This window comes from Podarcis filfolensis, assembly GCF_964270895.1.
Source record: "Podarcis filfolensis genome assembly, chromosome: 6".
Lineage (NCBI taxonomy): Eukaryota > Metazoa > Chordata > Lepidosauria > Squamata > Lacertidae > Podarcis > Podarcis filfolensis.
Genome location: NC_139609.1, coordinates 59,810,490 through 59,830,129, shown reverse-complemented (window position 1 = coordinate 59,830,129; position 19,640 = coordinate 59,810,490). Strand labels below are relative to the sequence as shown.

At 44.3% G+C, this 19,640-nt stretch overlaps 1 protein-coding gene across 7 annotated transcripts in view; it reads left to right on the top strand.

The window, feature by feature from the left end:
* The window catches only part of SLC41A1 (solute carrier family 41 member 1), a 41,582-nt gene that overhangs the window by 9,908 nt on the left and 12,034 nt on the right, over nt 1–19,640 (top strand). For all 7 annotated transcript variants that reach the window (XR_014548985.1, XR_014548986.1, XR_014548987.1 and 4 more), the window contains exons 3-6: nt 8,479–8,586; nt 17,749–17,820; nt 18,282–18,426; nt 18,523–18,669. Coding sequence is in view for 4 of the 7 variants with exons in the window: in XM_083617137.1 (XP_083473263.1) it covers nt 8,479–8,586; nt 17,749–17,820; nt 18,282–18,426; nt 18,523–18,669 (472 nt within the window). In the remaining 3 variants the exon portion in view is untranslated. The remainder of the gene's footprint in view (nt 1–8,478; nt 8,587–17,748; nt 17,821–18,281; nt 18,427–18,522; nt 18,670–19,640) is intronic.

The window sequence follows — 19,640 nt, the reverse complement described above, 5'->3', positions numbered from 1 at the left end:
GGCAAATCCACCTCTTTCCTTTGCGTCAGTTAATATTTTAAATTTTATTCTAGGCTTCTTGCCCTGCCAGACAAATCTGGAAATGTCTCTCTGCCACTTCTTGAAACAATCCATCTTGCCCAAAATTTGCAATGATTGAAACAGAAATAACATTTTTGGCAATACATTCATCTTTATAGCTGCAATTCGACCCAACAGGGAAAGCTTCAAGTTTGACCATATTTCCAAATCTTTTTTCACTTCTATCCAACATTTCTCACAGTTATCTTTAAATAAATTTAAGTTCTTAGCAGTCATATTAACCCCCAAATATTTTACTTTCTTACCTAATGTTAAACCTGTCTCCTTCTGAAACCTCTCTTTCTCAATTGGTGTAAAATTTTTCTCAAGCACTTTGGTTTTTGACTTGTTCAACTTAAATCCTGCCACATGACCAAATTCTTGAAACAATTCTAATACTCTTTTCGTACTAGATTCTGGCTCCTCTAACGTCAAAACTAGGTCATCTGTAAAAGCTTTCAATTTATATTGTTCAACTCCATAGTCTGATAAAACGTCTGGAGCTGTGTGCGATGACGGAAGGTGTTGAGGGTGCTGTCATCTGCTTATTCTACCATTTGGCAGCATGTTGGCGCTTGGAGGCGTCCACCCTTCCACGTTTGGAATAAATAAACACTGTCATTTGTTTATCAGATGTGTGATGCTAATGAAAGACTAAGCATGCAAAGGCTTCAGGCGCAGCTGCTGTGCTTTTGAACCTGACCCTGTCCTCTTAAACTGCAAATGTGCCCTCTAATAATCCGAGTCAGGCGGCTCATTGCTTGCATTTAACATGGTTTCTCCTGGACAGCGAGGATTTCTATTGGAGGCGTCAAACTCATGTAGGGTTTTTTTTCCCTTTTTCTTTTTTTGCTTCTGCCCTTCATGGTGCCTTGATAAATGTGAGATCAGCGTCTAATCTGTGTTTTGTTACATCCTTCTTCCCAACCTTATCATCCATTCTGTGGTCAGGCATTTTACAAGCAAACAAACACCTGATTCCCACCCACCCACCCCCCAAAAAAGCTCAGGAAGATTACACTTCAAAATTAAAGCTTAAATAGCTTTCTTATCCCTTGCCCAAATATAAAGGTCTTGCATTGTTTCCAGAAAACACTCTGGCTAAAGCCTCTGGAAAAGGAATGGCATTCCAGAATGTGTGAGTTTCCACCAAGGATGCTTGTTTATATTAATTATCCACTCTCAGCACTCATACAGCCTGATCCTATGAATGGTTACTGACTCCTACTGAACTCCTCACATGTTTGTGCATAGAATTACAGTGTTGGGGTGTTATTTGGAAGCTGTTCTTGCCTAACAGGGATGTTCTTCTGAGAAGCTTTCATAGTGCACTCCCATATTGAGCCTGTGTTTGACAGTAGCCCATGACCAGTCATACAAAACTGCTTCTTTTATTTGCATCCCAACCTTCTTTCAAGGAGCTCAGAATGGTGAGCTTGGTGGGCCCACATGGTGTTTCCAAGCATATCCTCCCCCCCTGTCAAAACTCACCAGACTCTGACCTGCTTTGCAGATCTCCTTTCTCTGTGGCCTGATCCCAGCTGTGTACATCAAGATTCTACTTATCTAATTGGCAAGGGCTACAAAGTTGAACTGCCATCCGATGACTGTAATTTTCTTCCTGCACTGCTTATACAGTAATGATCACTCGTGGGAACTCGGCTGTAATAATGTGTTGCCTGAAGCAGAATAAATGCCACTCGCTTTTCCTTTCTACCCCCCCTTCATCCAAATATGAGTGCTTAAGGACAGGAGTGAAACCTTCCATTCTTGGACTTCAAAAGGTGGCATTAGTATGCCAGAAGACAATCTGGAAGACAGCGTAGAACTTCATTTGATCTTTAGATACTGAAGTTGCCAGGTGCTGTTGCATCTTAGGGGGTGGAACTTGAACTTCTGTGAATGGAAAGTGCTGAGAGCCAACCTGTGACTATACTCTGGGTGATAGCAGGGCAGTGAGAAGGTACCGTATTTTTTCGCACCATAACACTCACTTTTTTCCTCCTAGAAAGTAAGGGGAAATGTCTGTGCGTGTTATGGAGCGAATGCTTACGGATGGCGGGGGGATCTGCTGCAGTCGTGAGCAGAGGATCCATGGTTCCCCTTCCTTCCCTCCTCCGTGGCTCGCTTTGAAACAGCAAAGCGGGAGAAGAGCCGCTGAGTGGGGAGGAGAGAGAGACAGAGAGCCTGCTTGCTTTAAAGGAGCAAAGCGGGAGAGGAGAGGCTCCCGTCCGGTTGGCTCCTTTAAAGCAAGCAGGCTCTTTGCCTCTCTCTCCTCCCCACTTGCTAAATAGCAGCAAAGATTTTTCAAGCAGGCTCTCTGTCTCTCTCTCCTCCCCACTTGCTAAATAGCAGCAAAGATTTTTCAAGCAGGCTCTCTGTCTCTCTCTCCTCCCCACTCCTCTTATAAGAGCCTTCTCCTCTTATACCCCTCTTCTGCATTATTAACAGCATCCTTCTCCACCCACCCCACGCGTGTTTCTTGTCCCTTGAGTGCTTTTCCTTCCCTCCCCACTTAAAACATGGTTACAAAGCACGGATCCACATGGATCCTCAGGATTTTTGCATTGGGCTACCCCAAACTCACCGTCAGATCACACGTCTGTGGCCACAGCATGAACCACAAAAATCATACATCCACTGTTTCGTTTAGAATATTTTTTTTCTTGTTTTCCTCCTCTAAAAACTATGTGCGTGTTATGGTTGGGAGCGTGTTATAGAGCGAAAAATACGGTATTTGACAAGTATGTATTGGAGAGCAGCAGTAGACCCATTCCCTTTCACAGCTAATATGACTGATGTGACACTACAGCCCTTTGGATTTCAGTTTGCTTTAACTTCCCAAGCAGATAGTTTCAGGGCAGGCAGCTGCAACCTCGTAAGCCTCCCCTGGTGCTCCTACTGAGGGATTTTGTAGGTCCGGTCATTATATTAGAACCACACCTACTGCTCTGTTAGAGTCCCCACACCGAGTCTCTAACAAACGCTGGCTACAAATTGCGGTGAAGGAGAAGAGACCTTAACCACAGTTCTGGGTTCAAATGACTTTCCAAGCCAAACCTTGGGTCAGTATCTGTACTGTGCATAGGAACTAAAAGGGTAATCTCTAAATTTAGCAATCTCTAATTATATTTATTTTCTCGGGTCTGTGAAATGTGTTCTAGGAACACATTGCATCCTTGTGAAGCTTAGAGTTCCAGAGTTCTAACGGAAAAAGCTAAAGGCAGAGTTGTTCAGAAAGTGGATCTTTTGAAGCCTGCAGCTTTTAAGTGCTGCGCAGAAACCCATCTGGCGCAGGATATGCTTGGATGGGTAAGAGATTCTAGGCTAGCAGGGGAGATGCTTTCACAGTAATGGATGTGAGATAATTGCAAACTTTTTCATCTGGCTAGCAACATGAAAGTACCAGCAAAGCAAACTCTTTTTTTTTCTTTTGGCTATGCGGGGATTTATACAGGATGCCTTGGACTCCCATTGCAATACAAGGGAAACATCTTGCATCTAATTTTTGGGTTTTTTTGGGGGGGGCATTAATTGTGTTATCTATCATATGCCTGCTGGCTGAGATGTCTTCACATTGGAAATTTTAGGAGATCTCTTCCCCTTACATAAGAGGCTTAATGTTAGAGGCGCCCTTTTTAGCGCTTTGATATCTCTTACTGAGAGACACTCTCTACTTGCAGCAATATTTACCCTCTGCAGGAGCCGGTAATATCCTGATCATGGTTCTAAATACGCCAGTAGGTTTGGCCTTGTGTGTATTAAAAGGGAGTTGGCGTAAGTGAAGGCTCTTGTTTCCCTTCCTTGGAAAGAGCTTCTTCTCCCTTAGGGAACATCCCTACTTGGATTGTATTCCCGCTGGATCCAGTTACAACTCCTAGCGGATCCTTTGCCTGCTCCAGCTTGAAGTGCAGGCACCAAGGAACCTGTCCGGAATATTAGAGAAAAATAACTTGATATTGTGATCCCAAAAGTCTCTGCTCCGATGCCTAATTCATCATTTTACTTAGTTTGACATGTTTTGAAAATGCTTCCTGCCTAAATTGCTTGTTCTTAAGCTTTGCTTCGTGGTTGAACTGTAGCCTACGAGCTGTGGAAAAATCGAGAGAGTGAAAATGAGTTACATTCACTCTCATATTAAGTTTCATACAGCTAACTTTTTCTGCCTGGAAAGAAACTCTCTGCATTCTTATTTTTATCTCTGAACTCTTAGCTCATTGTTTTCTAATCAGTGTCTGCCAGTGTCTGTCATGGAATCACAGAACTATAGAGTTGGAAAGGGGCCAGAGGGTCATCTAGTCCAACCCCCTCCAATGCAGGACCCTAACACAATTTGATATGAGTTCACTTACTTTATTCCAATCTCCAGAAAAGTAAAGCAAGACCTTTAAGGGGTTTATGAGTAAGGAATTTGGTTCGACTTGTATTGTTAATGCCACTTAACGTGATGCAGTGAACATACAGTGAAACTACCTTTGGTGCATCAAAGCAGTTACCTTGGGGGGGTTATGGGTAGAAAACTCAAACATAACCTAAATTCATAGGATTGTGCAGTCTGAAGGGGTCCCGAGGGTCATCTAGTCCAACCCCCTGCACCGCAGGCATCTTGCCCAGCTTTTGAAATGCATTTGTACTTAAACACATGGAATAGTAGTATTGGTATATGCTATCTTACCATACCTTGCTGGTTGTTTAACAATAAATTCTTAGAACGGCATTAATTCTTATAAAGATCTTTCTCCCAAATAACCTGAGTAATATCTTAATGTCCATATAATAGCGGGCAGGATCCACAGTTGTGTGTTCCTTTATGGATAATTTTCACATTTAGCAGAATGGTTAAGAGATTGCTCATTTGCAGTGTCTTTTATATTAGACTGATTCTCTATCTACCGTGTCAAATGTGTATATGAAACCCTATTGGCACCACGGTTGAGTTCTCCTCCCAGTGCGAATAGCCCCTGCATAGGAAAGAGTTTCCTGAAGACTGTAGAAAGGAAAGAAAGCATTGCATTCTCTGTCTGTGCCTCCTGTGATCTCAATCATTAGCAGCCCATCACAGCAGCTGATGCGGGTTTTGAAAACCTGTACATCAAATTAATTTAATGCTTCACCTACTTTGACCCTGTGAGCGAAGAAGCTGTTAAGAAACGGGTATGGGAGGTTTTGCAAAGGAGAGGCGCTTTCTTTTAAAGGCTGCCAAATACTGCCTTTTCCTCCTCTTTCCTAACACTTGTGGACATCTAATGTTGGAAGATTCCAAACAGGTAAAAGAAAGTACCATATTTTCCGCTCTATAAGATGCACCAAACCACAAACCACAAGTTTTTGGAGGAGGAAAACAAGAAGAAGAAAAATATTCTGAATCTCAGAAGCCAGAACAGCAAGAGGGATTGCTGTGCAGTGAAAGCAGCAATCCCTCTTGCTGTTCTAGCTTCTGGGATAGCTGCGCAGCCTGCATTTGCTCCACAAGACGCACACACATATTTCCCCTTACTTTTTAGGAGGGAAAAAGTGAGTCTTATAGAGTAAAATATACGGTACTTTTCACACAGCACAGGAGACTCACAGGAGACCATCTTGGAGGACTTAGAAAGTCTACTAGACAAATTCAGAGGGCTCAGAGAGGGCTATCAATGGCTACTAGCCATGATGGCAATACTCAGGCTCTGCTTCCACAGTCAGGGGCCCCAGTAATGCTTCTGAATACCAGCCATTAGGATCCACAGGAGGAAAGAGGACTCTTGTGCTCGGTTCCTGTGTGTGATTTCCCACAGATATATATGGGAACAGGATGCTGAGCTAGATGGGCCATTGGCCTGATCCGGCACAGTTCTTCTCATGTTCTTAATTTGGACAATCCTGGGGGTTGTCCTTAACCTTAAGTTTTCCTCAGCCTCAAATCCACCCTCACTCCACAAAGTAAATATTGATAATTAGTGACTGGTTTCATGTACACAGTTTGGGGACCATCCAGTGAAGGAGCAGGCGCTCGCTATAGCCGTCTTGCACAGCTGCCTGCCAGTCACTCCTAAAAATAATCATTGAGGAAAATGGAGCTGCTTGGCTCCCGCCCACGACCTTAAAGGCGAAAAGCACCCTGAAGCACTATTGTGGTTAAAGGAATATTTTTAGAGGCCCTTACTTTAGGCTGCAATCCTAGCTACACTTATTTGGGAGTAAGCCCCATTGAATTCAATAGGGTTTACTTCTGCGGTTAACCACTACTTTCTGTAAGTACCGCAGTTTTTCCTCCCCGTATTCATGTAGGATTTATGCTTAATCTGTTACATTCTGAGAGCACAGTCAAGGCAGTTCCCACGTCTTACTGTATCTTCAGTTGTCCTTTCAGGCTAGGATTTATGTGTACCATATAACCATTACTGTGCAGTTTTTGTGAGACAAACCAATTGCAATGTTAGATGTCTCTACCTTTTCAGGGGTATTTTGGGCAGGCTGTGCCATGTTTATAGGGAGAGACTGTAGCTCAGTGGTTCGAGTCCTTAGCATCACCAGTTCAAAAGGCACTGCCTGACCCCTTGATTTGGACAGTTGCTGCCAGTCAGAAAAGACAAGGCTGAGCTAAATAAAACCAAAGGTTTGTACAAGGTGCAATAGGCAGGCAATAGGGGTGCGCCCACTCCTGAAGGTGCCTGCCCTAGACCGTATGAGCTATAACAACCACTGCCCATTTGCAAATGTCCCAATCTTGGGTAAGGTAATGGAGAAGGTGGTGTGTAAGCAGTTGCAGGAGTTCCTGGATGATATAAATTCCTGGATCTGTTTCAATCCGGATTCAGGTGTGGTTATGGACTGAATCAGCCTTGGTTGCCCTGATGGATGATCTGTATCAAGAGTAGAGCAGGTAGAGAGCAACTTGGCTTCTTCATAATCAGCAGCTTAGGATACCATTGTCCGTAATGCTAATTAACATCTATATCTACCAGGATCTGTGTATTTAGTGGTGGGGGTCCAATTCTATGGAACTCCCTTCCAGTTAGGAACAGATAGGCCCCTTCCCTGTTGAATTTTCAGCATCTACTGAAGACCAGCAGGCATTTTAAGTGGAGTCTGATTTTATAGTTTTAACTGATTTTCTGTATTGCATTTCTTGTTCGGAGCTTAGAGGCGTTTGTAGTTAAGCAATATAAAAAGTGATTAAATAAATATACCTTTGGCACAATATGGCCAAACTGTAATACTAGGGCTCTATATTCACTACAACCTTAAGAAGAACCTTGCTGGAGGAAAGTAAAAGGTCATTTTAAGATTTCCCCCAAAGCCTTTATTTCTTTCCTGTGGTCTGTTTTCCCTCCCCAAGCATCCCAGATGCTGCATATAGAGTCTGCGCTATGTAATTAGCACTGCCTAAGAAACCCATGCTTGCCCTTTATGCAGAGTGTTCAGGTTTATACTGGAAGGGATGTGATATTTAAAGCTTTGAGGATGGGAAGAGAGCAGACTTGTTTTTGTTGCCTCCTCTTTACCTCCGCCTCTGTTTCTGTTTTGCGTGTTTTAATTGGGAAGGGAAGTGGTAATCCAGGGCCTTGAAGGAGATGGCCTTGTGACAGACACTCGTCTGGGAATCTGAACCAAGAGTCTGATCCCCAGCTGTACCAGGCACATCCCAAGTCCTGAATGACCTCAGATTCTGTGATCCAGATTTTGGAGGCAAATAGGTGATTGTTCACCCCTAAGCAAAACAGCATCCTGCTGTCCTCGGCCTTTGTTGCATTTAGCAAGGCTTGCCATCTGTCTTCTATCAGTCACAAAATTCCTGTGCATGGCAAAGGAGAGGCTACAGTGTGCTCAGTCTGTGTACACAACTCCTGTTTACTCTGCATTCATTGCACGTCAACCACTGGCTTGTGAAGCTGTGTACATATGATGATTGCCACAAGCTACATCTATCTTGTAGTTCCTTGAGAAATGCTGCATTTGGGTGTGTCCCCCTCCCCCCAATTTGCTTCAATTCTAATTTTAAAATGTATGACATATGACTACACCAGCGCCCCCTCTCCGGCCACTGGTGTGGACACACAAAGGGAAACTCAGAAACACATGCAACTGTGCAACAACCTACAAAGGTGCTTTGAAAAACATGGGGACGACCTTGTGTTTTAAGCCAGTCATGTGTACACAAGCTTAGTTTCTGCCTTTATTGCCTAGCTGTTGCCCTGTGCATTTAAATAATATTACATTTTCCTCCCCTCCTGAGCTGAAACAACCCTTATGGCAGGAAGACAACGGTAACAGCGAGGTTAGTAGCTAGTCTGCTGCTGCTTGAACTCTGAAGACATCCTGATACGCTGTTGGAGAATCATAAGGTTCCTAATAACGCGTCTCATAAATAACTGCTCCTTTTTAAACAATCACCTTTTCCCCTAGATTCTGAACTGATTTCCTTGATTTTTGCAGCACTGGGATGTCTTCAAGTATGTGACCGAAGTATTCATCCTGGTTCCAGCACTCCTGGGACTGAAGGGAAACTTGGAGATGACACTAGCATCTCGGCTCTCTACAGCTGTGAGTATTTTGGTCTTATGCCTGTCAGGCAGGTAGCTTTATATCTGCCCCCGCCCCCTGGCTGCCCTACGTATACCTTGAAGAGGTGTTGACTTAAAGGGACTTCCCCCCCTTGAGTCCTTGAAATGAACTCTAGCCAGTGTATACCTTTCAGGCAAACAATGAGGACTAGGAACATGCTTAATCTCTTCAGATGGAGATATTTTGGACATAGAGCTGGATGTTTCTGAATGTAGAGATGGCCAGCTCATAAAGGTTAGACTGCGTTGGGAGATGTGTGTGAAGTTAGCCACGGTTGGCACTTTGATTAGTTCAGCATCACAATCTCTAAAAACACTGCTGCCCAAGCCACAGCATTGCTTTTCCCTTTGCCCTGTAGCATAACCAGGTGCCCCTTGATTCAAGTAGTGAGCGCAAAGGCTGCTTTCATGTGCCTATAGAAAAACAACAAAGTCTAAATGTAGCCAACCTCTATTCCAGGCATGCGCTGTCTCTAGGTGTGGAGACACCAAGGAATGAATGAAAGTGCATCTCCCCCATTCTTCTCTGCCTCCTGAAAATCTGTTTTGAGGACCTTGGGAGTGGTGTGGGCTATGATCTGGGGGACCACAAGTAGAGGAGTGAGTTGTTGGAAATCACTGCCCTTGTCTGAATGGAAGAATGACTTCGATCCATGCCTCTGCTCATTTTTCTCTTCTTCCTCTGCCAACAACAAGCTGCCCCAAGCATGATGGATTCATGAGGGTTGTTGGAAAGCAACCAGGGAACAGCCAGTCTCATCCTTTATAGAGGGAAAGCTGGAAGGCTTTTCCCTAATCAGGCCGCTATGATCCTCCTAGATTTAGACCACTGTTGTGCTCACTTGGTTGTTTGCTGAGCGCAGCGCAGCTCATTGATTTCTTGCATGAGTGCAACCTAAACAACTCCTAGCTCCTGACTCTCAATTCATATTTCTAGAATGTTCTGAGACACTTGGAAAACATGTGCTTTAGAGGAAGTAACCCTAGAGAGTATCCCTGCACTCCAGTAGAAGTGCAGAGGTTCAAAGAAATAAACAAGTTCATTGGTATCTCAAATTGTACAGCCTAAGTGTTAAGAAATAGTGGCCCTCTCTCTTTTCTGAGATACGGCTGGTGCCTATTCCTTTTAAGCTTCTGACACCAACTGAAGACCTAGATATTTACCTAGGCTTTTGGTGCAGTGCTTTTGGTGAGTGCCAGTGTTGATGTTTGTCTTTAGTTCTGGTTGTAAATTATTTGCCTTGTTTTTATGTATTTGAAACTGTTTTAGTTGTAACCCCACTCTGGAACTGTATTTGTAAGGGGAAAAAGATAAGTAAGTTTTAAGTTAAAAAAAATTTTTTAATCCTCTTACTGTGCCTGAACTGGAGTGCTTAAATGTCACAGTTTGTCGTGGATTCAGGGTGCTGCTCATGTTACAAGTTTTGCACAACATCCATACAATGCCATCCTCATCAGAATGTGATCCTTTGTTATCCCGTTTAATTTATTTTTACAGTTTCCATCAAAACAACAATGCAGAAATGGTAAATTGGGATTAAATTGGGAATATGGGATAGCATTTTGATAAGGGAGATGTTGTGTGAATATTGTGGGGGAAAGATCGCATGCATGAACACCAAGTCCACAATAAATGGTCATATTGAAGCACTCTTGATCTTGGAGTCACTGAAATCCTACTTATTTTTCTGATTGATATCAAAATCCATTGGCAGTAGATATCACATCTCAGGCAATGAGGCCCAAATAGTTGTTGACTCCGTGTTTGATATTTCTTTGACTTGCTGGGCCCTCCCCCTCATGGAAGTACATAAACCGTGTTTATGGAAGACAATCTTACTCAGCTACGAGTGATCGCCAAAGGAGGAGGAGGAGGAGGAGGAAGTACAGAAGCAATTATTTCAGTACAAAAAGCAGCCTGTCCTTGGCTTAATATTTCACTATATCTGCTTCATTAGTACAATAAGGATGATCCTCGATGTAAACATCCTGCTCCTGGCCTTCATGATGCAAAGGAACACAAAAGCTGGTCTGATTTGCACAGAAATGTTGCCAAAAACCTAACCTTTGGGAATAGACTCTGGGGCGAGATGCTGCATTGCTGGGTGTGTGTCTTGGTTGGTGGATTAAATCTGTTTTCTTATATTCAGATACCCTTGAAAATTCCTTTGTTGAACAAGTGTGCTTGAAATATAGGTTAGGGAGATACCAAGAGGGGAAACAATGAGTTCCTGTATCCGTGCAACTCATGGTGGGGTCCTTGCAGCAGGAGAGCATTTGTTGAGAGGGATTTGTACTGGAGAACTGGCAGGAGTGAAACACTCTTTCCCTGCGCACCTGCTTATTCTCTCCCCCACCATCCCCCTCTGCCAACAGTTCCCCCTGTTAGCAAATACAGGCTTGGAACCAAACACTTGCCCTGCTAGTCCAGTTTGGCTCTTGGAAAAGAAGCCTGTGAATGATGTGGGTTCTGCAGTATTTGCTTGAATCTCCATGTCTCCATGCTCTTGGAGATCCAAGTGGTAGCACACCCCCATGTAATGTAGAGAGAAGTACAAGAGAGTTGTGAGAGGTTAGGGCAATGCTTTGTGGGCCTAACTTAACCATCTGGCCCATTTCTGCCACCATTTCTGCTGGCTATTGGAACATCTAAACATTGATGCATCATTTGCTTAGCCTACAGTCTTTCTGTATATTTTCGCCAGCTAAAACAGTTAAGTTGCATACTGACATTCTGTCCCCGTTCAATGATTTTGAGTGATGCCCGACGTCTACTTGGCCCTTCTCCACCCGGTTCTTCATGAAAGGAGGCAAGCTGATTGTTCCCACTGTACAGAAAGGGCAAAAAGAGGCAAAGGCATACTTTGTCCAGAGTTGGAATGGATCCCATATCTTGGCATAGGCATGCTGTCCATTTGTCAGTGGGAGGTGTTCTTCACCCCACACCCCAAAGAATGTGAGCAGGACAAAAGCCTTTTTCATCCTAGCTGCGTTGCTGCATGGAGACTCCTTGAAACAATGCTTGTTGCACTCTGGTGCTTGGACACTTTCATGGTGCAAGCTCAGCATTGGACAGGCTGCCATTTGCTTCATTCCCTTGCCAATGCTGAAGTAGGCAGCAAGACCATGAAGGGAGAGTGCTTACCATAACGGTATCCTGCCCTGCCAATATGGAAGAGGCATGAGTCTGCTGCACCATGAGTTATGCCAGGCACCTTGTGCAAGCATCCTCCTCTGTTTCTTGGCTTTTCCTAATCAGTCTTGGATGGACTGATTTCAACTTGCACCAAGCACCTACCTCTTGATCAGCTGGATGGTGGAACAAACTCCTTTTCAGCCTTTTCTGCACAGCTGTAAGGAACAATGCAGAGACCCGTGTCTGCTGTTGCTTCCCCGAGTTACCTGGCCCCTGCTCCATTCATTCTTGTATAAGCTGCTTTAAAGGCTTGGTCAGATTGTCCTGTGGACATTGAAATCCCTGAAACCTTGGGCATAGTTGCATGCTGCTTTAATGGTGTCACTTGAAGTGACATCAGTGTGTTTAAAGAATTGCAACCAAATGCAGGGGGCTTGATCCACACTGGGACCACAATTTGTGGAGAGAGGAGGCTTAACACTGGCCTATTACTGCTCGCCCCCCGACATAATGGTAATAGCAAAGCAATGGAAGTATTATTATTTGACTATTCCAATTTGCTGCACAGGTCACCCCGCTGTGCTACTGATGCTCCTACTAACTACTGTAGTGGGTTTTTTGGGGGGTGGGGTCAAGGTGAGAGATGGAAGAAAGAAACTCCCCTCTCCCTATTCACACTGATCCTGATCTGCCTTGGGGGGCCCTGTGCTTGTTTTTAATTTAAAACAATGGCACTGGTGTATCACTTAGAACAGTGCAATTATAGCAACATGTAGTTTGACGCCTATCTGTCTTCCAGTGATGGAGAGAACTGCCATGTAGCTGGGGCAAGAGTAGAGATGCAGTAAGGTTTTGCCTTCCGTGTGTAACTCTCCTTCCCAGGAGCTGTTGATTTTCAGTGTATCTATTTCTATGGGTGCCTTGGAATATCTCCTTAATGCCATGGCCCAGATGTGAAGTAAGGCTGCATAACCTATCGTCTCATGAGGCTGAAGGTATTCCAATCACTCACCTGGGGACCATTTTCAAAATCTGAGGGTGTGAGGGAACAAAGGAACTTGACAGAAAGTACATCTCCCAGAATAATGCAGTAATTAAACAGCTGCTGGAAAGTGATTATTCTACAGCCTCAATCCTGCCGCCACCGCCTTCCTCGGTCTCTCCACCCACCCTGAAAAAGTATCTGAACTGGTTACCCTGAATCCTCCACAAATGCAGGTTTGGGCTTGAGTTTGACATATCTCCCATAAACTCGCCAACACTCTCTGTCATGACCTTGACTTGGGCACTATTTTCTTTCTCTAAATAGTTCTTGCTCTGAGCTGTGCTTCCTAGGACTTGAGCCGCAGTCATACCACTTAAGCTTCTGCTACATTCCAGCAGAGCTTAGTGGCACTGGCAGCAAAAGAGTCCTGGCAGGGAAATGAGACTCCCTCTTGCTGGGTAGAAAGCTTTTTACTGTTTCCCACCCTCCTCTTGTCACTCTGGCAAGTCCTTGGATGTAGGGAGCAGAATTGCTTAATAGCATTTGCCGCCGGTCAGGTGGCTGCAGAACCTCAACCAGTGTGCCAGTGTGCCAGCCAGTGTGGTGTAGTGGTTAAGAGCAGTAGACTCGTAATCTGGGGAACCGGGTTCGCATCTCCGCTCCTCCACATGCAGCTGCTGGGTGACCTTGGGCTAGTCACACTTCTTTGAAGTCTCTCAGCCCCACTCACCTCACAGAGTGTTTGTTGTGGGGGAGGAAGGGAAAGGCGAATGTTAGCCGCTTTGAGACTCCTTAGGGTAGTGATAAAGCGGGATATCAAATCCAAACTCCTCCTCCTCAACGTTCCTGGGGCAAAGCATAGTATTGGGGCCCTTCTCCTGCATACACTTTGAATGCTATCAGTAGATGACATAGTATATTTAACAGCATAATATTGACATAATGCATTCTGTGGCTTAGTCTGCAGTTTGATTGTGAATGCCAGTTCACTAAGTAGGCAAAGCTTGCTGTGAGTGGAGTTAATGCGTCTCCTTCACATTCATAACTGCTGTTTGTCCTAGTTCGACCTTACTCCTTTAAGGAAGCATTCCAGCTTACCTTCATTGAGTTTTGGAAATAGAATTATAACATTGGAAGGGACCGCAAGGGCAATCTTTTCCAATCCTCTTCAATGCAGGAATCACAGCTAAAGAATCCTGACAGGTGGCCAGCCAACCTCTGTTTAAAAACCTCCAGTGAAGGCGAGCCCTCCACCTTTGAGGTTGGTCTGTTCCACTGTCGAGCAGTTCTTACTGTCAGAGAGTTCTTCCTTAAGTTTGGTTGGAATTTCCTACCTTGTAATTTGAATCCAATCGTTTGGGTCCGACCCTCTGGATCAGCAGAAAACAAGCTTGCTCCATCGTTTTTATGTCTGCAGCCCCTCTCCGTCTCCTCTTCTCCAGTCTAAACATGCCTAACTCTCTCATAAGGCTTGATTTCCAATAGGCTTCTTATTTGAACTCTACAAAAGAACCATAAGAGGAGCCTACTGTGACAGGTCAATGGCCCCTCTAGCCCTCCATCCTATTATCACAGTGGCCAATGGGATGCCCATGGGAAACCAACAAGCGGCTCCTCCATGCAAAGAGGTGGGGGAACTTTCTTTCATATGTGGTGGACTTGTAAACGGGTAAAAGAGTATTGGGAAATGATCCATAATAAATTGGGGGGGGGAATGTTTAAAAGTACGGTACTTCCCCCCCCAAAAAAAAACCAGAGTCCTTTCTGTTGGGGATAATTCAGACTGAAATTCCTAGGTATCCAAAAATGATTATTTATGTGTGCTACTACTGCAGCCCGTGTTTTGTTAGCCCAAAAATGGAAAACAAACGAGGTCCCAACCAAAAAAGAATGCTTAAGCTGACAGAATATGCACAATTTGCAAACTTAACATATAGAATAAGAGAACAAGAAGAACATGTGTTTAAAGAAGATTGGATTTATGATATGTAAAATAAATCATGGAAAGAGAAGAAGGGAAGTCATTGATGTCTTAAGGATGTAAGATGAGTATTCTAAATTGTAAAACAGAAAATTTAATAAAAATTAGAGAGAGAGATGAAATCAGCAAGCGGGAAGCCCGTGTATATTGATAGATAGTGGGAAAGCCAGTGACATTGTTGTGTGTTCCAGTCAACATCTGGATATGGCTTTTCCCCACGCTGAAAACCTGGCATGTGTAGCAGCCCGAGAACATCTATGTGAAGAGGAGCTGGTGCTTGCACAGAGATCCCTGGATGCCACTTTGCAAACCATCCCCTTAGCAGGATTGCATTGAGGGGGATGAGATGCAAGCCTTTCTAAAACAAGGCTGCAGGACAGTGCTAGAGGTAGAAAACAGCTCCGCTTCAGTACTTGTTGGGCTGTTTGTTAAAGATAAACTTTTCTTTCTTGAAGGCTGCAGTTGAGTTCATATGTGTTGAAGTCACATGGACTCCTTTCTCAAGGAAAAGGATCCACGGGGGGCCCACCTGCAGTGGGAAGAAATCAGGAGAGGCTTCTTGAAGGAGGTCTTCCGGGGGCTTGGTCATTAGGCTTGCTGTGTGGGAAGGAAGCTTAGTACAGCTTCTCATTAGCTGCGCATTAAGACTCCCAAAATAGGGTTTTGTTTTTTTGCCCTTTAATATTTTTTCTCTTTCTCTCCTGCACAGGGGATTAAAAATTTGTGTTTGCCTACAGCCAGGTTATGCTGATACCCTAACCTAATTGCACGAGAACAAGGAGTCTCTGGGCCAAATTCACAACAAAAGTAGCAGCAATTTTAGCACTGCATGACTTGGATCCCACTCTTCTTGGTGGAATGCGTCTAATTTAGGGCTGCTTTAAGCCTCTTTTGTTTGCTGGACATTCCATTGCTGACGGCAGTTTTTCTTTCTGCGTGTGCTGGTGAAAAGCGGCTTGAAGGGAAAATAAGACCACACGATTTATGGACCGAATGTAAGGTTGTGGAAATGGCAAGGAATGATTTTCATGACAGTGATGAGCCTTTGACCAGCTGCCAGAAGTAGTTAGTGCTGCTGGCCACATTCATAATTTCCTAGTTCGTGTGTTAACACTTTTCTCACCACAAATATTTATTTATTTAGAGCAGTGGGACCCCACTCTTCAGCCAAAAGGCTTCCAGCGCAGCTTACATGGAATCAAAACAAGACACTCCCTACCTGCAGGCTTACATTCAAATAAATAAGTAAACAACACACAAGGAAAAAGGGAGAAGGAGGGAAGAGGAAAATAAAACTCTAAGCTCATGCACCTATTTCTAGACAGTTGTTCCTATATTGACTAGCTAGCACAGTTCAGAGGCAGGAGGTGCCTGATGGAGCTAAGTCTTTGGCAAAGCGGATGTAATGAACCCTGATGCCTGTCTCTCCTACTGAGGCAGCCTGAGAAAATGGCTGCCCCCAGGTGACAGCAGAGAGAGAGGAGGCCTGGTGGAGCTGGCTTGTCACAGCTGAGCCGGTGACATATGGTCACCCTAGTGCCGCATTACAGATTGCTCTCAGTGGTTTATGGCTTCTGATGGTGCAATAAGGAGTTACGCAGCAGTATCTCCTGGGCTGCTCAGAAATTGTCTCAAAGGATAATTGATCTAAAACCTAGCCCAGACTGGGAAAGCAGCCAAGATGGTCTCTAGCCTCATCAGAACCCTCAGCTTTTGTAGCTGCAGTCAGTCAGGCCTGCAAGGCAGGGAGCAGGTCTTCCAAGACTCAAAACCATGGTGGTGTCTGAGGTACAGATTTGACACAATTTATTTTACGAGTGACCCCTTCCAACGGAGTAAGGCCTTTCACTGTTTAAGCAGGCTGTGGAGTAGGTAGAGTGTTTGTATTCTGGATAAGCTTTATTTATTCTCTGAAGTTACTTCTTGGGTATCTGCCAGCAGTTTCTTCTCTGAGTCCAATTGACATGAGCATTTAATTCCATTACTTGAGCCCACAGGGACCCTTTCAGTTTTCAAGATTCCAATAAATGAAATTAAGCATAAGGCGAAGGGGTCTGGGTCCTGGGACCCCCCAAAATAATGAAAAGTTGCACAATATATTTTTACAGTAACTGTTAGCAAGCTCTTTTAAGGCATTATGTATCTAAGGCTACCGATGATTTCAGATCCACGGCTCTGCTGTGTTAACTTGGCTCTTTTTAAGTCTCTTGTGACTTGGTGAAAAGCATGTTTCTAGTCCTCATGATAACAGTAATGGAAATCATTCTTGGACAGAGCCATGGGGGTGGAGTGGGGGTTCTGCGTCTTAAACAGCAAGTGGTTCTTTGCTTGTACCACTTCACATTATCTTCCCTTCCTTATCTTCAGTTGGAATAAAAGGCAACTGGGTTTTTTCTGAGCAAAGAATTGGAGTTTTCCCTGGTACAGTTTGCCTATTGCACTGCCATGCATAACTCCATAAAACATTGATATGCTGTGGAAGTTCACTTCCAGTTCTTCTAACCTTGAGTTGGACCTTTTTGCTGAACCTGAGTAACACAGCTTATATTTGGCTGTGGGACCAGGGCAACTAAACTTATATATAGTTATATATGCAAGGTATATGAATGAATGTAATAATAATACAGTCATACTTCGGGTTACAGCCGCTTCAGGTTGTGTTTTTTCGGATTGCCGACTGCTGAAACCCAGAAGTACCAGAACAGGTTACTTCCAGGTTTTGGCGGTCGCACATGCACAGAAGTGCTAAATTGCGCTTTGTGCATGTGCAGAAGCGCCAAATTGCAACCCGTGCATGCGCAGACATGGATTGCGAACGTGCATCCCGCATGGATCACGTTCGCAACCCGAGCATCCACTGTAACTGCTTCAACTGATCCACATGCCAAAATGTTGCCAAAGCCTAGACTTATAATACCAGCTCCCTACACATTAAAATCTGTGGTTTAGCTGTAAGCATCCTTTGAAAACCAGTTCAGAATGCATTGGTCCATTTTCTTTATGTTGAAATATAACGTTTAATCTCTGTTTTATCTTGCAGGCTAATATTGGGCAAATGGACACTCCCAAAGAGCTTTGGAAGATGATAACAGGGAACATGGCTCTGATTCAGGTGAATTTTGGGCAAGAGTATGATGTCTTTAAACATGAAGGGCACCTTGTAAGGAGACTAAAGTCCCAACTGTCAGTTTCTGCACAATTTCTGAATGCATCCATCATGTGATCACCAGCTCTAAAGAATGAGCAGCATAGTGCCAGACACCCCTGCTATCAAATTTGTTTGGAATATTTAGAGTCTGTGTGCAAAAAGAATGTCTCTCCATGCCCCACCATAGCCTGGAAGAAGATGTGTATCCTTTGTGTTTGACCCAACGAATAGGAAGCCTGTGTCTTCAGAGCAAAGGGGCTGGCTTGTCTGGCTCCAGCAGCAGTGAGAATGCAGTGTTGGTCAGGACACGCAGTAACCTCTATGACTGCTGTTAAATTGCAGTATCTTCCTGAATGTTTCTGCACAAATGGGAATAGGAGCTTCAAGTTCTTTTTCTCTGACTAATGCCTGACTTCATCTTCTAGGTTCAAGCAACAGTGGTTGGCTTTCTGGCTTCAATTGCTGCAGTGATATTTGGCTGGATCCCAGATGGGCACTTCAGCATTGGCCATGCCATTCTCCTCTGTGCCAGTAGTGTGGCCACAGCCTTCATAGCCTCCCTTGTGCTGGGTAAGGAGCAAATGCTATATAAGGAGGGAAGAAGAGGTGCTCTGCCTGCAGTACCTTTGCAGCAAGACTGAAACATTTCCTTTCTCTGGTGTCTAGGCATGATCATGATTGGCGTAATCATTGGCTCCAGAAAGATGGGCATCAACCCTGATAATGTGGCTACGCCTATAGCTGCCAGTCTCGGTGACCTCATCACACTTGCCCTGCTCTCTGGAATCAGCTGGGGTCTCTACATCGAACTAGGTAAGCTGATGGCAATTGCACGACTGTGTTCTGTATGAATCATTCTGTTCTTTCCCTATAAAATTCCCCAGCCTATTCCAGCAGTCTCATTTATAAGGTGAATTCACATTTATACTGGTGTCTGGTGCACACCTGATGCTGGCGCCCGGCTTTCAAATCGGAAGCTGATCTCAGATGTGTGCTACCTCTCCTCTGTCCTCATTCCCATCCCACTTCTCCTGTTACATGTGCACTCACGCTAACCATGATTAATGCCAACCAGGTTCCCTCGTAACCATGGTTTTGACTTTTTTGCCTTTCCAGGGAAGCCATTGTTTCACAGTGGTGCACTTGTAACTTTAAACCACGAGTAGTTCTGACAATGGAATGGAATGGAGAGGGAAGGGAAGGTTGCTGATTCCCTGTTCCCAAATCATGCTTTACAATGAGCCGTCTTTACATCTGCTCAAACATCTGTAGTTCATTACTGCGGAGATTATTGAAAAAAAAAGTTCTTCTGTCCTGTTTTTGAATGGCTGTTTTGGTGGGGATTCAACTACATTCCTCTGCTTTGCTTGTATATTAAGAAAAATAGTAACAGCTGCCACAGATGTCTGTGCATATGGGAGATGGTACTACTTGAAAAGTATCCAAGTATTTTTGACCTGGAGGACAGATGATAATATACTACTCCAGAAATATCTAAACTGCCTATTTCAAGGCAGTTTCAAGGGGAGAGAGTGCATTACTGCTGAATCTCCCACTGGCAGGCTCCAGTGCCTAACTCTAGCTCCACCATCCCCATTGTCCATGCCAGCTGGGAGTCGTAAGTGGGAAAGGCTGCTCTAACTGCATCCATGTGAAGATCTAATAAAGTATCACTGCAAATGCATTTTTTAGGTCAGAAGGTTTAGGTTGCTGTGCTACAGTTCTCCTTAGCAAGACCGTTATGCCCTCTACAGTGAAGGTTAGGACATACTGAACTCATGGGA